The sequence below is a fragment of the Globicephala melas genome, chromosome 11 (genome assembly GCF_963455315.2).
Source record: "Globicephala melas chromosome 11, mGloMel1.2, whole genome shotgun sequence".
Taxonomy (NCBI): Eukaryota; Metazoa; Chordata; class Mammalia; order Artiodactyla; family Delphinidae; genus Globicephala; species Globicephala melas.
In genome coordinates, this window is record NC_083324.2 from 71,111,687 (window position 1) to 71,131,517 (window position 19,831).

A 19,831-nucleotide genomic window follows, 5' to 3' on the forward strand; every position below is an offset into this window, starting at 1 on the left:
CAGGTCACTGTGAAACAATACCAATTCACTTAACCAGCGTGACGATAAAAGTTCTCAATAGCAGGGAATTTCCTGGTGGTTCAGTGATCAAGACTCAGTGCGCACACTGCCAGGGCCCCAGGTTCGATCCCTGGTCGGGGAACTAAAATCCCATGAGCCAAAAGCATGGCCAAAAAAATAAAAAACTTAAAGTATCTCAATGGCAAATACAGATCACTTAAACACAAAGAAACTCACAATGTATTACCAAAAGCAGTTCAATATTTTAAGAAAACTTTGTCCTCTTAGAGGACCAAATTCAGGTTTTATACTACTTTACCTTTAAAACATTTCCTTGGGCTTCCCTGGTGGCGCAGTGGTTGAGAGTCCGCCTGCCGATGCAGGGGACACAGGTTCGTGCCCCGGTCCGGGAAGATCCCACGTGCCGCAGAGCGGCTGGGCCCGTGAGCCATGGCCGCTGAGCCATGGCCGCTGAGCCTGTGCTCCGCAACGGGAGAGGCCACAACAGTGAGAGGCCCGCGTACCGCAAAAAAAAAAAAATTTCCTTAATTAAGTTCAATCTTATCTCAGCCAATTTTGACCATGCACAAAACTCTCAGTGTTCCTTTTCCACAAACTTTCCACAACTTTCTGTATCTATTCAGAAACAGCAGCTCTAGGACAAAACCTTTTTTTTTTTTTAAAACCTTTTTTCCTTTAACAAAATGCATTTTCAATCCTCATACCTTCTTTGCTGAAAACACACATCCTACTTCCTTGCATACTGAAATGTTTCCCTTATAATTCTTAACCTTAAAACCTTAATTTTTCTCTGGAATTCCCTGGTGGTCCAGTGGTTAGGACTCCAAGCTTCCACTGCAGGGGGCACGAGTTCAATCCTGGTCAGGGAACTAGATCCTGCATGCCGCACATGGCGCAGCCAAAATAAATAAATAAAAATGGTGTTTGTCATATCAGCATTTCCTGATTGACAAACTTATGCTTATGGTTTAGTTTTCCTCTTCTAAGAACGTAGACCTCCCCAGCAATTAATGTTCCAGAATTTTATCCTGCTTGAAATGACCCAGATAGTGAATGAATTCTCATAATTTACCTTGGTTTAGTTTCAAGTTACCAAAATCTGCAGATACTAACCTTTTTTTCCTGGCTGCACCATGTGGCTTGCTGGATCTTAGTTCCCTGAGCAGGGATTGAACCTGGGCCTCTGGCAGTGAGAGCACAGAGTCCTAACCACTGGACCACCAGGGAATTCTCTGGTTCGACTTCTTTTAGGTGGCTCAGTTTCTCCCAATGACAGCCTAAAACCATCTTGGGTGCTCGGAACACTAGGTGCTCAGCCTCTGTCACGCCGCCTGGATGAGCAGTACTTACTTAATGACTGTAATGGGGTTTCCCTATGGGACCGCTACACATCATGAAAATTGATCCTCAGACACTTCCCAGAGATCCTCAGTCATCTGAGGATGGCTTGTGGCTGGAAGGAGCAAAATGTCCCTTTATTCTTTGGCGCTGAATAATTCAGTCTCTGATTTCACTAGCAAAAGTTTTGTTCAGACCATATATCAACTCTTTTTTTTTTTAAGCCAAATTTAACAAAACCCCAGCCACATGTTTCCCTGGGCCTCTTGCCCAGACGCCCTAGGTGCCTAGGAAATGCACCAGTGCCCCTTAAGACTCTAAGTCTTAAGTGAAAACCAGCTCAAATAAAACTTTTAGGATCAACACCCAAACAATGAGATCCAAATATCAGGAGAACCCACCAAAAACACCTGGGGAGTGCTGAGAAGCAGGTGGGGCTCAATGGGCCCACGCTGGCACCAAGCACTTGTTCTGCATAGACTCCCGGTAGCCTCTGGCAGGAGTCTCTGATATCCTGCTGACTACACCAAGCATATGTCGATGAAAAATTTTAATCAGTCGATCTAAAAAAGAAATGGAAAATTTTATTCGAGCCAAATTTGAGGATTATAACCCAGGAAGAGCATCTCACAAAGCCCTGAGAATTGTTCCGCCCATTAGAAGTCAAGATACAGTTATATATGCTTTTTGAGACAGAGGAGGGCTGTACATCAAATGACATATTATTGACAATTTACATAATCCACATCTGAGCACCATGTGACCCCTTATCAAGAAGGAATGTTACCTTTAAGGAACTGTCTTAGGAGAATGTTGCTCTTTATGGTTGAGTAGAAATTTCCGCCGATGGTAAAGGTTTGGTCAATGCATAATACAAGATACACAATGCACAGTGGTGGGAGAGAGGAGGCCAAAAGGCAGAGAAGATTGTTTAAATTTTTCTTCTCTTTCCATAAAATATGAATTTTATTTCACAGTTAACTGGCTCAAGAGTGAACCTGCCAGGATGAGATGTTATAGATGTTACTCTTATACTGTAAAGCACTGTGAAGTCAGATTACTTTAAAATGATGTATCAAAAAGTCACGGGAGGGCTTCCCTGGTGGTGCAGTGGTTGAGAGTCCGCCTGCCGATGCAGGGGACACTGGTTTGTGCCCCGGTCCGGGAAGATCCCACATGCCGCGGAGCGGCTGGGCCCGTGAGCCATGGCCGCTGAGCCTGCGCGTCCGGAGCCTGTGCTCCGCAACGGGAGAGGCCACAGCAGTGAGAGGCCCGCGAACTGCAAAAAAAAAAAAAGTCACGGGAAAAGAGCAGTTGAGTGTGGAAGCCCCAGGGTTTATATCCCAGATCTGTTGTATACTAAATATGGAAATGTTTCCACTCTTGCCTATAAAATGAGGCTAATATAGCCTAGCCTGTCTGCCTCCCATGGTTAAGAGTATTAAGCAAAACAACAGTTTTTAACTTAGAAATCTATGTAAAGGAAGTTTTAAAAATTATGCTCTTCTGTATTGTGTACCATGTTATATACCATTCCCTGAACAAGTTATGGGACTATCCTTTTTTCTGGGGAAAATTAGTCTTATTAGTGTGTGCTAATGTGGGATCACGACAGTCAGCATAAATACCTGATATGTTCTAGGTGTAGGGAGAACAAAAGACCTAGTTTCAGGAAACAATAGTAGGTGCAGTGAGTCATGCGGCTGATTTAAAGAGACTGACTTTACAAGGTAGTTAAAGCTTTTCCTTGGCTCTAGACCCTCTAGCCCCTTGCCTGACCCAGCTGGTTCTTAGAGCCTGAGGTTCTAGGGGTTGTTGTTGACTGGCTCTTTTTTATGCTTTGAGATTTCATTCGTTGTCATTCTGGGGCCAAGTTTTTTCATCAAGCCTTGTTTTTCACTGCCTATCTGGAGAATGGCTGTCTGAAATAAAAATGCCACTTGGATCCCAAATTCACTTCCACAACCACCAGAATAAGCTGAATCGGGAGATAAACACTAATTTCTACACTCCTAAGAAATCGTTCCCAGTTGGTCAGAACCGTTTAGTGTGTCCTAAGTAGCATTTTAAAAATAAAAACACATCTATGCACTGCAAGTAGTAAAGTATGAGATTTGTTTCAATTACATATAAGGACTGAAACAGGATTACATTTTTTTTTCTTTTTTTTAATTGAGGCTCACTGTCTAGAGATACAAATACAAAACAACCACAGCGGGGCTTCCCTGATGGCGCAGTGGCTAAGAATCCACCTGCCAACGCAGAGGAAACAGGTTCGAGCCCTTGCCTGGGAAGATCCCACATACCGCGGAGCAACTAAGCCCGTGTGCCACGACTACTGAGCCTGTGCTCTAGAGCCCGCGAGCCACACCTACTGAAGCCCTCGTGCCTAGAGCCCGTGCTCTACAACAAGAAGCCACTGCAATGAGAAGCCCGCGCACGGCAACAAAGAGTAGCCCCCGCTCACCGCAACTAGAGAAAGCCCACGCGCAGCAATGAAGACCCAATGCAGCCAAAAATAATAAATAAATAAATTAAAAAACCACCACCACCACCACAGTGATGCTCCAAGGAGGCTTAAGTCCAGCTGACAGGTGGTGGTGAATGCACAAAAGAGAAACAGCAGTGGCCAGTATCCAGGGTCCTAGTCTAAGCAGGACACAGTCACACCCTCCAGATCTCAGAGTTACATCGACTGAAAGATGCACAACCTAAAAGCTGAGAATTATGTTTTATTTGGTGGACTTTCTGAGCACTCAAGCCTGGGAGGCAGCTTCTCAAGACAGTTCTGAGAGGCCACTCCAAAGAAGTAAGGGAGCAGCCTTTACAGGATATACAGGAGTTCTGCAGCAAAAACCAGGTAGTCAGAACATCAAAAGATGACTGTTAACTAAAGAAAACCAAACATCTCAAGTTAACGAATTTAACACTTTTCTATGTATGAGAAGATGCAAGAGTCTGAGCTTACTGAAATCATTTCTTTGCTATGTACCTTAGCTGTCCAGGGCCAGTATCCTGCTCTTTCCCTTCCTGAGTCCCCTCAGGGTGCGCCCTTCGGGTGGCTGCAGTGGCTGAGGGCTTGGCAGTGGCAGCCCGCTTGTCTCTCCTCGAGTTCCCTCAGGGCTCACCGTCAGGGGCGCTTGTAGTGGCTGATGGCGTGATGGCTGCAGCATCCTTTGTTGATATGGCAGGCAACATTTTTCACCCACAGTGCTTCCCCTTAGTAATAAAATTTGACCAACATTTGGGAGACATTTCATGACCAATTTTGTCCCATGGTGCTAGGAAGGCTCATTCCTAGATCAGGCAAAGATTCTGTTGATAGCCTACTCGATGTGTTAACTCTTTTTGGATTAGGCCCTGTCGATAATGTAAAATCCTCTGGATCACCTGTCTTACTAGTCTATTATGATCCAGGAAATGTTTTCCCTTGTTGCTTCTTCTCATATCTAGAATCACACTGTTACAATTATTGATCTATTTCCTCAAGATGTTTAGCCATCATTAACTTTGTTGGAGACCTGGTTACACACTGGGTAATGCAAGAGACAATCTTATAAACTAGATGGGATACGTAATAAAGCTAGTAACATTAATAAGGTCATAGTACAGCAGAGAGAAACACAAAGCATAAACAATCTGGAAACAAAGAGAACAAATTAAAACAATGATTAGTATAACTAGCTGTAATTTGGTTGTAATAAACCATCAAGTCCACAGGAGACCCAGCTGGAGAAGCCAAATTCTGTAAGGACTAGGTAGAGTGAAGAAGATAAATGATTCATCTTTGTTTATAAAGGTATACTTTATCAACTTTTTGTAGGTCATAGCATAAGAGGAAAGGTTTTTCTAGAAAACAAAGATTAAAAGCCAGGATATTACAGAAAAAGTCATAAAATTATAAATCACGTGTATCAGTTCATTCAGTCCCATGTAATTAATTTCTGATGATCTGGATGAAGTGTTCAGGTTTTCCATTAGTTTTGCAATTTGTTACCTAGTTCAGTGGTATGATCCAAAAGTTATCAGAAACTTATATTTGTCAGAAATCCTTTTTATGAATTTTCTTGAAGATTTCCATTTTATAAAAGCTTCAGAGTAAAACAATGATTGTCTATAAATGACAAGACTTAAATGGCATGGTTAAAGATCTGATTACAAGGCAACTGGCAAGAAACTTGGATATTTCTATGACATGTAACATTTTAAGATAATAACTAGAATTATGACTGATAACACTATACCAGAGCATATCAGAATTTTAGGAATTTCACATAAATTTTGGAATATCTATAACATTTATCCATGCCATATAACTAAGGCTCATCTCCAATCATTTGACAATGTTTCTCAAGTAATTTAACATACCAAATAGGCCTAATTAGTTTAATAATCCTCTCTGAGATGTCTTAGGGTCCCTTTGAAGCATCCCAGAGGTAACCAGAGGTCAAAAGAACTTTTGTTAGAATTTGATATTTGGGATATTTGTCAGAAATATTAACACTTGGTCAAATAGGATCACAGGTCACTGTGAAACAACACTCACTTAACCAAAGTGACAAAAAATTTCAAAAAAAAAAAAAAAGATCACTTAAAGGTAAAAAAGCTCACAAAATCTGTTACCAAAAGCAGTATTTCAAGAAAACTTTATTCTCTTAAAAGAGAGAACCAAATCCAGTCTTGCACCAGTCTTTTTTTTTTTCTTTCTTTTTTTTTTTTTTGCAGTGCGCAGGCCTCTCACTGTTGTGACCTCTCCTGTTGCGGAGCACAGGCTCCGGACGCGCAGGCTCAGCGGCCATGGCTCACGGGGGGTCCAGCCGCTCCACGGCATGTGGGATCCTCCCGGACCGGGGCACGAACCCGTGTCCCCTGCATCGGCAGGCGGACTCTCAACCGCTGCGCCACCAGGGAAGCCCCAGTCTACTTTTAATAACAAAATCCATTTACGAAATTAAATTTAATCTAATATGAGCCTGACCATGTATAAAACTCCTTTTTCAGGGCTCCCTTTTTACAAATCTTCTACAAGTTTCTGTATTCATATTAATTTGTCCCTTATTTTTTTTAATACAGAAATAACCAGCTCTAGGACAAAATCATTCTTTCCCCTTAACAAAACGTACTTCCATTCCTCATACCTTCTTTTGCTGAAAACACACATCCTACTTTCCTTGCATACTGAAATATTTCCCTTATTATCTTTAGTAGTTCTAATTACATACTACAATTTTAACTGTTAAAAACCTTAATCTCTGGGCTTCCCTGGTGGCACAGTGGTTGAGAGTCCGCCTGCCGATGCAGGGGACACGGGTTCGTGCCCCAGTCCAGGAAGATCCCACATGCCACAGAGTGGCTGGGCCTGTAAGCCATGGCCACTGAGCCTGAGCGTCCGGAGCCTGTGCTCCGCAACGGGAGAGGCCACAACAGTGAGAGGCCCGCGTACCGCAAAAAAAAGAAACATAAAAAAACTTAATCTCTAGCACAAACCAACAAGCAGCAAGTAATTATAAGCTGTTTGTCATACCAGCATTCCCTGATTGGAGTATCCCATAACCTCTAGAAACATATAAAATAATTTCTTTCCTCAATGTGGTACAAGGTATGTTTGTAATAAACCCAGACATCTTTAGTTTTTCCTTTCCTAAGACGAATAAAGTGATTAACTTTAGACCTGTTTAGCAATTAATGTTTCAGCATTTTATCTCATTTGAAACGACCTGGACATTCAATAAATTCCCATCATTTAACTTAACTTAGCAAAACTCAAGTTACCAAAAATCTAGAGAAACTATTTTAGACAGACATACCCAAGATATAATTATTTCTAAAAGAGTTCACCTGAAAACTCCTATCTCATTTACCTTCATTTTATAACTTATGAAAATATTATCCTACCACATTAATTTGTTGCTGTTGTTGCTGTTGACAAAGTCTGTAACAGAAATAACATGAATGCTGGGCTTCCCTGGTGGCACAGTGGTTAAGAATCCACCTGCCAATGCAGAGGACACGGGTTCAAGTCCTGGTCCGGGAAGATCCCACATGCCGTGGAGCAACTAAGCCCGTGCGCCACAACTACTGAGCCTGCACTCTAGAGCCCACGAGCCACAACTAAGCCTGTGCTCTAGAGCCCACGAGCCACAACTACCAAACACCGTGCGCCTAGAGCCCGTGCTCCACAACAAGAGAAGCCACCACAATGAGAAGCCCGCACACCACCAAGAAGAGTAGCCCCCACTCACCGCAACTAGAGAAGGCCCGCACACAGCAACGAAGACCCAACACAGCCAAAAAAAAAAAAAAAAAAAAGACATGAATGTATTAACCTTTAGTAAACCTAGGTACAATACAGTAAGACATGTCTATATTAAATTAAGTCAGTGAGCTTAAGCTAGCTTTAATACCAGATGTTATACTATATATAAAACAGTTAACCAACAAGGACCTACGTATGGCACAGAGAACTATACTCAATACTTTCTTTTCCTTTACAGGAAAAAAATCTGAAAAAGAAAAAAAGTATATATATAAAACTGAACCACTTTGCTATACACCTGACACTAATACATTGTAAATCAACTATACATCAATAAAAACATACTTTTAAAAATGAAATGTTAATTTAATATTGAATATTTCTTAGATCACATAAACCTGTAATTCATTCTGACCACTGTCTTCTATGTTTAGAAATATTTAGTTTGCAACACCTTACTTTTAAGTTAATTATATAGAGCTTTTTAAATTTCAATTTTGATATTTCTAGAAGTACATACTTCTCATAATAATGTACACACAGACACATAAACGGACAAAACTAGAGATCTCATAGCTTCACTTTAAAACTTAGTTATTGGGAGGAACTGCGCAGAAGGGGAGAGGCAGCATGTGGAAAGGAGGGCCTCTGGAGTGTGGAGTTCAGCAGTTTGGGGCCCAATTATTGAAGACAGCTGTGAAGCCACACACTCCTCTGGGTGCTCCGGATCTTCTGCCTCAGTTGCAAGCACCTCCTCCATCAAATGTCTTCAAATTCCTGAGAAACTGGAGCTCACTAGCGAGACTACAGACAGCCCTACTCAGTCACCCTGGTGTTCACAGTACCACAGACAACTGCTAAAATCCCAACCAGAGCTGAGTACCTCTGCAGAGTTTTTCGTAGAAGATAGACCAATGCCTAATTTGGAAATAGAGAAGGAAATTGAATTAGACAATGAGGATTACTGCATTAAACAAGAATACCCGTTATGCGAAGACCATAAATTATTCTGGGTGACGCCACGAAACTCTGCAGAGTTAACCATAATAAAGGTATCTTCTCAACCTGTCCCATGGGACTTTTATATCAACTTCAAGTTAAAGGAACGTTTAAATAAGGAGTGTGATAATTTGTGTCGCTGGTATCAATACCAAGATGGCTGTATCGTTTGGCACCAATATATAAACTGCTTCACCCTTCAGGATCTTCTTCAATACAGTGACTTTATGACCCATGAAATGACAGTGTTGATTATTTATAACCTCTTGACAATGGTGGAGAAACTACACAAAGCAGAAATAGTCCATGGTGACTTGAGTCCAAGGAGTCTGATTCTTAGAAACAGAATCCACGATCCCGATGATTGTAAGAAGAACAATCAAGCTCTGAAGATAGTGGACTTTTCCTACAGTGTTGACCTTAGGGCACAGCTAGACGTTTTGAACCTCAGCGGCTTTCAGACTGTACAGACCCTGGAAGGACAGAAGGTCCCGGCTAACTGTTCTTCCCCGTTTGGTGTAGCAGATTTAGCACATTTACTATTGTTCAAGGAACACCTGCAGGTCTTCTGGGATGGGTCCCTCTGGAAACTTAGCCAAAATATTTCTGAGCTAAAAGGTGGTGAACTGTGGAATAAATTCTTTGTGCGGATTCTGAATGCCAGGGATGAGTCCACAGTGTCTGTTCTGCGGGAACTTGCGGCAGAAATGAATAGGGTGTTTGACACCACATTCCAAAGTCACCTGAACAAAGCTTTATGGAAGGTAGGGAAGTTAATCAGTCCTGGGGCTTTCCTCTTCCAGCAAGATATGCAGTCAAGTTTCTCACAGATTCCTGCCTAAAACCAATGGTTGTACTGTGGAACACTGGACCTGTATATGCTATGATTTAATATAGGTACACTACTAACACTTTTCTACTTTTTGATAGAAGTATATTTCTAGGTAACCGGCATTTTCTACTCAGCAAGGTACCTCCTCTTGGCCTTGTCTAACAAAGAACTGTTTTATTCTAAATGGATTCCGTATTAATGGGTACCTTGTTGTCATTTTTTAAACATCTTTATTGGAGTATATTTGCTTTACAATGGTGTGTTAGTTTCTGCTGTATAACAAAGTGAATCAGCTATACATACACATACATCCCCATATCTCCTCCCTCTTGCATCTCCCTCCCACTCTCCCTATCCCACCCCTCTAGGTGAACACAACCTTGTTGTCATTTAACGCATTTTTCTCAACTTTTCCCTGTGCTTTTCCCGTTTGTAATTTGTGACCTGTACCCTTAAGACCACTATGTATTTTGTAAAGAATAAAATAGTATTTGTTAAAAAAAAAATTTAGTTATTGGGAGTTCCCTGTTGGTCCAGTGGTTTAAGACTCCAAGCTTCCACTGCAAGGGACGCGGGTTTGATCCCTGGTTGCGGAATTAAGCTCCCACATGCTGTGTGCGACAGCCAAAAAAAAAAAAACCTTAGTTATGAATCAGTTATTACAATATAAACTTACTAGTTTATAAATAACACTTGGAATTAATTAAATTTGCTTGCTCAGATTACTAAGCCTTTACTATTTATGGAAAAGACTTAAGATTTGTATTTGTCCTTGATAAACCTTTAAGGAGGCTATGAATTAGATTTTGGCTGAGGGAGACTTTCCACCTGTTTGAGTTTAAAAAGGCCACTTTTTCCTTTTTTTCTTCCTTAGTTTCAGGTTCTTTCTGATTGAGTTAATTAGGCTCAGTCTCAGGTTTCTGTGGGCTGTATTTACATTTCTGTTGTCAAGATTTGCAAGACAGGGACTCCCCTGGTGGTCCAGTGGGCTCCAAGGAATTCAGGCGTTTTTGTCAATCTTTTAAGCTGATTAATTGGCCTGTTGCCCCAAGTAATTGTTGGTCAAGTATCTCAGTGTAATTCTTTCCAGCCCTTTAAATATATATTTTTAAACTGGGGTAAGTAGAGCAGACTTGTTTGGGGCCCTTTAATGTTGGGAACCAATAGTGCGTCCCTTTGGCCCATCCAACCTTAGGTAGTTTTGTATCAAACCTTTAATTTAATTCCATTAACATCTGTTTTATTTATTCCATTTTTAAGTAACCACCTGAAAATTTCCAACTTGTTGGGAAAAAGTCCCTAGACTTTCCCTTCACCTTTTTCTTGTTTTCCTGTTAAACAACCTAATTTAAATTAATTATTCTGTTTTTATTGTTATCCGTAAGACCCATTGAGGGGAAGGAGAGACCACAATAAGGCTTCCCAAACCACTTTTTTGGGGGTGGGGGGTTGTTTTAAACTAAGGGAGTTCTTAGGTTAACCATTACATATATTTTTCCCACCTTTTTTTTTTTCCTCATAGGTACTAATAAAACAGCTAGTTATAATGAGAGCTCCCTAAAACTTTACCAATTCAGAGTTTTCCCAATTTAAAGGCTCCATCATCTGGCCATTAATAAGATGTATCTTAATAGTGACTCAAACCAATAAGATGCAAGAGGCATTCCCCACAAGAGTGTGTGAAGGCTGCTGCCTAAACAAGATCCAGAAAGTTTATTCCCAAAAATAGTCTAAGAAAGTAAAGGCCTTTGTTGTACAGGCTGACGCAATGAAGGTTAAGATGGCAAAAAATCCCCGAGAGTTGGTACAGCTAGACAAAAGACTGCTCAGAATCCCAGTCTATTTGATTGGCTGCCAAATGTACACCATATGTGCACCTTTTGGATGGCAGAGACCAAGTTCTCAAAAGCCACACACGCAAAAGGCTGGAAGAAGATCAAGTAGAACATTTACATCTCAAAGACACAGGAAGAGAAATGAAACTTCCCCCGGAAGGGCTTTTATTTGTTTTTGTTTTTTTAAGGTCAGAATTTTGAAAAGATGTTTTTATCAAGCCGGCTTTTTCTAACTTAACTGCGTATTCAATAAATGAGCCCAATCTGAGTCATTTTCAGGGTGAGATTTCCTCTGACTCCCAATTAAGTAGGTACTTGCAAGTATGAGCTCAGTACATTCATGACTCTGGCTGGAGTGTTAATCGGAGGTTGGTTTTCTGATGCCCTTCGTTTTTGTTTGAGAGAATCTATTTCCCGTTTTAAAGCTGAATTCGTCGGGGATAAAATTTACTATTGCACTTTTATCCTGACAAAGTCTTATTAAGGTAGCCAATTTGATGAAAACATCGGGTCACCCTCTTATCTAAACATTCAGCCCAGACTGCTCAGTACTTTTTTTTTTTATTTGTCCGCGCGGTGTGGCATCTTAGTTCCCTGACCAGGGATGGAACCCGTGCCCCCCGCAGCGGAAACGCAGAGGCTTAACCACCAGACCACGAGGGAAGTCCCCAAATATCTTTTCAACTGAGCAAATCCAAGTGTCTTTCAACCAGGTTCCCCCCAGTATCTTTCAGCTGGGGGACATTTTCTTCCAGTGTCTTTCACAACTGGGCTCCCCTAGTATCTTTCAACTAGGGAGGTCACTCCCCAATGTCTTTCAACTGGGGAGCCAGGCATCTGCTAGACACTGCCAAATAAAACTCAGGATAATCAACCAATAATCAGGAGATCCAAGAACCAGGAGAGACTCACCCAAGTTCGTATGAACTCTCCAAGGAGGCGGATGGGCACAAGAGCCTCTGCCAGTACCAAGGGTCCGGTTCCTCGTAGAGTTCAGGCGAAGAGAAGTCTGCTCTGGTTCCCTCCATGGTCACCAAAACTGTAGACTGAAAAAGAAAAAAAAAAAGCAAAACCTCAAAGTTGAGAATTATTTTATTTGGCAGACTTTCTGAGGACGCAAGCCCAGGAGGCAGCCTCTCAGATAGCTCTGAGAGACTGCTCTGAAGGATAGATAGGAGTTCTGCGACAAAATCAGGTAGTCAGAACATCAAAAGATTACTGTTAATGAAAGAAAACCCGACATCTCACGTTAGTGAATTGAGCTTTTTTCTGTGAACAGGTAGATGCAAGAGTCTGGGCTCACTGACACCTTGCCTTTGATATGCGCCTTAGCTATCCAAGGCCAGTATCCTGTTCTTTCCCATCTTGAGCCCCCTCAGGGTGCGCCGTTGGTAGTGTCTGCAGTGGCTGAGGGCTTGGCAGCCGGCGGCCCATCTGTCTCCATCCTCGGTTCCCTAGGGCTCGCCGACGGGGCCGCAGCACTGGCTGACGGCTAGATGGCTGCAGCGTCCTTTGCGGATAGGGCAGCAACATTTTTCATTCACAGCTGCAAAGGACCTCGAGCCTCAGGAACCCACTATGTGCCATCTAGGAAGGCGCTGTCGCAGTCTCCCCGGAGCCAGGCTCTTCCAGGAGGGTCCTCTGCCCATAGGGAGGGTCGTCGGGCCTGTGGCCCCGGGTCTGGAAGGGCGGCGCGAGGGCGTCGGCGGAGCCCGAGGCCTCCCAGGGCTTGGGCCTCCGCGGGAGCCGGGACGCCGTGGGTTCGCCGAGGGTCGCCACGACGTGGCGTCTCTCCAGGCCGGGGAGTCCCCGGCCCTGCTGGACCAGCTGCAGGAGCTGCGCCAGGGTCACCGAAGCTGAGGCTGAGTCCGCGGGTTCAGGAGCCGCGCCACTCCCGCTCTGACTGCCGGACGGCTCCATGGCTGACGTGGAGCCTGAGCGCTTCCGGGAGGGATGGGTGCAACCACCGTCGGAGGAAGTGAAGGGGGGCGTAGACCGTACCAAGCGGCCCAGAGAGCGGGGAGCACTGGAAAACACGCTCTGCGCGGAAACGCTTCACCTACACATACACCACTTAACCCGCCCCAGAGCCTCCAACATGGAATGCTTTAGAACACGGGAAGGTTTGCACAGAATGGAACGTGCCTGCCGACACGCCGATGCAGGCAAAAAGACCTGAGTTTGCACACTCGCCCGGGCACCGCGCACACACCTGCGTTCATGCATGCGCTGAGACTACTGCATAGCCACGTGGTGGGGGGAGGGTGGGGGAGATAACCTCCATCCCAGGCTCCAGAGCACCAGACAGAAAATAATGGAGGAAATGTCTCCAGTGGTCTCAGGAAAACTGCAACAAAGGACACCACTGCAGAGCCTCGCCACTCTCTCCCCATTTCCTGCCGTCAGGACTATTCCAGACTTTCCCAGAGGGGAGAAGAGAAGATGAAGGCGGGCCAGGAGTGCTACATTCCCTCCAGCTGCTTGGGAAGCCAATGCCAATAAAACCCAGGTTTCTAAGTTTATCGAAAGCTAGCCTGATCTGGCACAGGCCGCCTTAATCAAGTAAGCAAAGCTTAATTACGACTAATCGGACAAACTGGCAGCATCTGCCTCCTGAAGTGATGCACTGCAGGGACACTACAGGTGCAGGGACACTGCGTCTCCTCTGTAGTGTTCCTGCCAAAAGTGTTCACTCGGAATCTAAACTGGAGGAAATGAGCAGACAAACCAAAGTTAGAGACATTCTGCAAAATGACTGGCCTGGATGCTTTATAGATGTTGATACCATAAAAGACAAAGACAGAAAGAAAAAGACAAGATTGAGGAACTATGTCAGACTAAAGGAGATGTGAAAAATCCAAACTGTGATCCTGTATTGGAGCAAAATGAGGGGAAAATCAGTTACAAAGGACATTTTACCCTTGGGAAATTTTGCATATACTCTGTATATTAGATGACAGTGTTACATCAATGTTAAATTAGGTGCAGTAACTGTGCTTTGGTTATGTGGGAGAATGACCTTGTTCATAGGAGAGACATGCTGAAGTATTTATGGGTGAAATGTCATGAGAGAGAGAGGAAGAGAGAGCGAGCAAGCAAATGTGGCAAAATTGCTAAGAGCTGGTGAATCTAAATGGTTTGAAATTTCTCAAGATACTTCAAAAACAAACATATGGTTACCAAAGGGTGGGGGGGGAGAGATAAATTAGGAGTTTGGGATTAACATATACACACTACTATATATAAAATAATCAACAGGACCTACTGTATAGCGCAGGGAACTATAGTCAATATTCTGTAATAACCTATATGGGAAAAGAACCTGAAAAAGAATGGATATATGTATAACTGAATCACTTAGCTGTACACCTGAAACTAACACAACATTGTAAATCAACTATACTCCAATATAAAAGAAAAATAAAAAATAACTTAAAAAAATTTGTCAAGATGAAAAGTTGGAAGGGGTGAGCTTGAGAAGCCAGTCTGGAGGAAACTGACCAAACTAAGTGTTGTACATAACAAAGAATTTGACTGGCCTTTGTCCCTGGTTCCTTATGGGGAGACTAAATCCTTGGAATTTCCCAAGTATTAGAAGTGATATTCATGGTGGGCCTTGATAATTTATGCCAAGGAGGTGACTCATGGTGGCCCCTAAATGGTTTCAGGACTAGGGCTGGCCAGTTATGGGAAGAGGGTTGGGGCTTTGAGCCATGGGGAGGGAGGTCCAGGAAGGGGGCCTGGAGATTGAGTTCAGCCTCCAGCCAATGATTTAATCACCCATGCCGACATAATGAAACCCCTATAACAACTCTGGACACAAAGCTCAATGGAGCTTCCCGGTTGGTGAACTCATCAATGTGTCAGTAGGGTGATGTACCATGGTTCCACGAGGAGATAACACAGAAGCCCTGCATGCCGGACCTTCTCAGACCTTGCCCTATGTGCCTCTTCATTTGTCTGGTCCTGCAGATTTGTATCTTCTCTATAAAACTGTAATCCTAAGAATAGCACTTTCCTGAGCTGTGTGTTCTGTGAGTAGTTCTAGTGAATTCTTGAAACTGAAGGGGGTTGTGGGATCCCCCAAACTGTACCCAGTGAATCAGAAGTGCCTGTGGCCTGGGACCCCTCTGAACTTGCAGCTGGCACCTGAACTAAGAGCAGTCTTGTTGCGGATTGTGCTCTTGAACTTGTGGGATCTGCGCTAACTACGGGTGCTTAGCACTAGAGCTGAATGGCAGCACTCCATTTGGGGTTTTTAACCGAACGCTGAATGAAGGAAGAACTCACCTTTCTCTCTGTAGCCTGCATCAGTTTCTGGACTCCCTCCTTAATCACCAGGTTCCCATTCTCAGATGTCCTTGGCCCCAGTTCCACTCCCAACATCCTACCTGGGGGACTCTGGCTTTCTGCTCCACCATTCCGACCAGCCAAGGGCAAGATGAAGACATCTTTATGAGATTAAGACCAACCTTGGGTGTCCTCCCAGGCTCAGTAAGGACCAAATTTCCTCAGAATTAGGGACAGTAATATGTATGTGTTTGGGAGGGCTTCCCTGGTGATGCAGTGGTTGAGAGTCCGCCTGCCGATGCAGGGGACACGGGTTCATGCCCCGGTCCGGGAAGATCCCACATGCCACGGAGCGGCTGGGCCCGTGAGCCACGGCCGCTGAGCCTGCGCGTCCGGAGCCTGTGCTCCGCAACGGGAGAGGCCACAGCAGTGAGAGGCCCACGTACCGCAAAAAAAAACCAAACAACAACAAAAAAATATGTATGTGTTTGGGAAGTGGGGAGTTGTCTCAGTGTCATCGTTTTTCTTCCCCGCATTCTTTCATCTCCTGAGCACAAGTCTGTCGTATGGACAGGACAAGTCTAGGAAGCAGGGGCTGTCAGGAGGGACCTCACACATCACTGAGCATAACCCTCTTATATACAGAGAGGTAAACCGAGCCTGTGAAAAGGAGTAACAGGGCTGGGGTGGGAACCTGAGCCCGCTGACTCGTAACCCAGGCTGCCTCCCCTTGATGGGGCACAGAGGCCCCTGCCCCTGTGGGCAGCCATTCTGAGTCTGTGCCCTGCCACAGATGTGCATGCAGAAGGCAGGGAGGCAAAAGAAGGAAAATCGAGTAAGCCCACAGGCCGGGGAAGACACTTCCCATCCAGGCCCGTCCACAGCCTTCATCAGCGAGGACCTCAGAAGACAAGAGGTCACGTCGGCAGGGGGTGGCAAGGCCAGATGTCAACCTCTAGGTGTAGAGACAGGCCCCAAACACCCCTGAGCTCACTTATAACCCATTAGACATCTTTCACCCATGATTTTCAACATTGCATCTCAATAGGAAACACACCCCCCTCATTTATTGGAGCCCAATTCATCCTTCAAAGGCTTCTCAGTGGGCCCACCCCTCCCATCGTTGCCATCAGAATGAACCGATCCTTATTCTACGCTCCCACAGTCCCTTGCTCATCCACAGACTCTTAGGCCATGAGTCCTACACATCTAGTATCCCTATGTGCCCAGACCAGCACCTGCAGAGACCTAGTGCTCAGAAAATGTTAACTAGGGACTTCCCTGGTGGCGCAGTGGTTAAGAATCTGCCTGCCAACTCAGGGGACACGGGTCCGGGAAGATCCCACGTGCCGTGGAGCAACTAGACCCGTGCGCCACAACTACTGAGCCTGCACTCTAGAGCCCACGAGCCACAACTACCGAAGCCCACGTGCCTAGAGCCAGTGCTCTGCAACAAGAGAAGCCTGCGCACCGCAACGAAGAGTAGCCCCCTCTTGCTGCAACTAGAGAAAGCCCAAGCGCAGCAACGAAGACCCAAAACCTCCAAAAATAAATAAACAAATAAATAAATTTATTTTTTAAAAAATTTGACTACCCTCAAGGAATGTACACTGTTACAATTATAAATTAATGTACAATAGTATGTTAAAGTTTTATATTAGTATTACTGGGATGGGGCTGGAAAAAAAAAAGAAAGAAAATGTTAACTAAATGCCTGCCTGACTGAATCTATTATTATAAACTCAAGGAGAAAAGACTGAATTCAACTCAATGCAAGCATTGGCTGAGAGCCTGCCATGTGCTGTGCACAGTGCCAAGTGCTTAGTATACAGACCCCTGTCATCAAGGGGCTCACAGCCTACTGAAAAGTCACAGAAGTAAATTATTATGATAATTATGATATACATGTATCACAGAATTTATTACATAAGTAATGCAGTATGGTGCCTGGTGTGGTAACAATGTCATGTGCCAACTGAAATAAGCAGTCCAGGACTTCCCTGGTGGTGCAATGGTTAAGAATCCGCCTACCATTACAGGGGACACGGGTTCGAGCCCTGGTCTGGGAAGATCCCACATGCTGCGGAGCAACTAAGCCCGTGCGCCATAACTACTGAGCCTGCGCTCTGGAGTCCACGAGCCAGAACTACTGAAGCCCGCACGCCTAGAGCCTGTGCTCCGCAACAAGAGAAGCTACTGCAATGAGAAGCCTGCGCACTGCAACGAAGAGTAGCCCCCGCTCGCCACAACTAAAGAAAGCCTGTACACAGCAACGAAGACCCAATGCAGCCAAAAATAATAAATAAGTAAATTTTTAAAAAAAATTCAGGGAGTAAAGGAAACCTCCTTGCAGTGAGGGAAATGCACCCAGGTAATGCACTGCATGCAGAGGTATCACTATTACTTAAATTTTCATTGGAAAAAAAAAGAAAAACAAAAATTATCATTGAGGGTGGCATGGGATGAAGTGTAGGGTACTGCATTGCTGGGGTGGGGAGATGGGAGATGGAATGGCTGTGGCCCTTCTTCACTACGGTGGGGAGTCATTTGACTTCTGAGGCCTCCGGGAACATGTGCAGGGGAATGGAGAACTGGGAGTTACCAGTGCCTGATGAGGAACGTGAGTGAGCAATTAGGACTCCTTGATGGGACCCTGAAGGAGTCCCTCACCTCCTACAGAGAGGGTTCATATGGCTGACTCAATACTCAGCCCTCTAGGGAATTCCTGGTGGTCCAGTGGTTGGGACTCCGAGCCTTCTCTGTCAATCAGGGAACTAAGACCCCACAAGCCACAGAGCCTGGCCAAACAGAACAAAGTAAAACAAAAAAACCTCAGCCCTCTAGGTCTCCTATGTTAAGGCGAAGGCATTGATGGGGAAGGGGTGGGACCCTGAGATGAGGACATGTGTACAGACATGGATAAGGCTAATTCTGAACTCCTAAATTATTTTGAAGTGTCTTGTCTGTAGAGACAATCTCCTCTTGTCGTGATCCTGTCTCCTGGGACATCAGCCTCAGAACCCTTCCTGCCTCCATCCCTCCTGGCCCCAGGCCCTTCATGAGTTAGATCCCAGTACAGCCTGGGTGGAGAAGCACAAGACCCACGCTAAGAGGAGAATGCCCCCAGACGGAAAGAGTCACAGGCCCTAGCAAACTGCCTTGGCAGGAGCCCCAGGAGCATGTGTGGAAGAGGGTTCGAAGGGAAACACACCCAGGAGCGTGGAATGTAAGATCCAGTTTGGCCAAACTCATGGCCATGGATGCTCATCCAGGATTTGGGACTTCGTGTATTGGCTTGAGCACCTGGGAGAGGAATTCATAGTCTGCTAGCTTGCTTAACTAAAGCCTGGACTTAATGGTAACCTAGAGTTCATAAACTTGAAATGCCAGAATTTCCCTGGCATACTATAGAGGAAGGAATCCAAAATCTCAGAGAGATGGGAATGCTGGATTGGATTTATTATATGCAATCTGCTTAGCCACCCCTAGCCATGTATTTTAAGGGAGTCTGGAAAACACTCCCTTCACCAACGCATTAAGAAATGCATTGGTAAGGGCCACCAGAATCCTTGGCTAGCTCTGACGGCTGTCCTCTGTAGGCTGGAGATGCTAATGGGGGACTGGATACTGAAACTTAATTCCTTGATCTTGATGAGAATAAGGGTATCCTGGTGCGGTAAAGAGCAGATGGTAGTACTTAACAGCCAAAGGCAAGGTAACTACAATGACCCAGAATAAAGCGTGGGAAAGAATGCTCATCAGGTGGACAAAGTGACAGGCGCTGGACCGCAGTCAGCCGTTTCCCCCAGGCATTCCAGGGCTTGTTCAGTGGACCCATGATGGCAGGGATGGAAGCTATGCTTTGGCTTAATAACATGATCTTCCCCTCTCTGAGGCTAATCTGGCTGTAGCCAGTGCTGATTGACCATCCTACTTACAGCCTGATTGGGTACCATTCTCACCTGGTGTAGACTGATTTGACTGCCCCCCACCCCCGGGGTTGATGGACTGTGCTTTATCCTCAAGAGAACAGACACAGGGGACTTCCCTGGTGGTTGAGTGGTTAAGACTCCACGCTTCCAATGCACAGGGCATGGGACTGGTTCCTGGTCAGGGAACTAAGATCCCACATGCCGCTAGGTGCAGCCAATAAATAAATAAATAAATACATACATACATACATATATAAAATAACGTATATAAGAAAAGAGAGAACAGACACATATTCTAGGTATGAATTCACTGCTGCCTACAGTACTT

The 19,831-nt window shown here is 44.6% G+C and overlaps 1 protein-coding gene and 1 pseudogene across 8 annotated transcripts in view; one reads left to right on the top strand and one right to left on the bottom strand.

Moving 5' to 3' along the window:
- Positions 1-19,831, bottom strand: part of PEX39 (peroxisomal biogenesis factor 39) — a 41,710-nt gene that overhangs the window by 3,774 nt on the left and 18,105 nt on the right. For 2 of the 8 annotated variants that reach the window (XR_011377831.1, XR_011377829.1), the window contains exons 1-3: positions 12,596-12,854; positions 12,194-12,327; positions 320-7,606 (exon numbers count right to left, since the gene is read on the bottom strand). Coding sequence is in view for 4 of the 8 variants with exons in the window: in XM_070046702.1 (XP_069902803.1) it covers positions 12,869-13,201 (333 nt within the window). In the remaining 4 variants the exon portion in view is untranslated. Of the gene's footprint in view, positions 1-319; positions 7,607-7,648; positions 8,534-12,193; positions 12,328-12,529; positions 13,424-19,831 lie in introns of those variants that run through there. The other 6 variants (XR_009565826.2, XM_070046702.1, XM_070046701.1 and 3 more) reach the window with 6 other exon arrangements.
- On the top strand, positions 4,520-9,524 carry LOC115860573 (mitotic checkpoint serine/threonine-protein kinase BUB1 beta pseudogene; annotated as a pseudogene).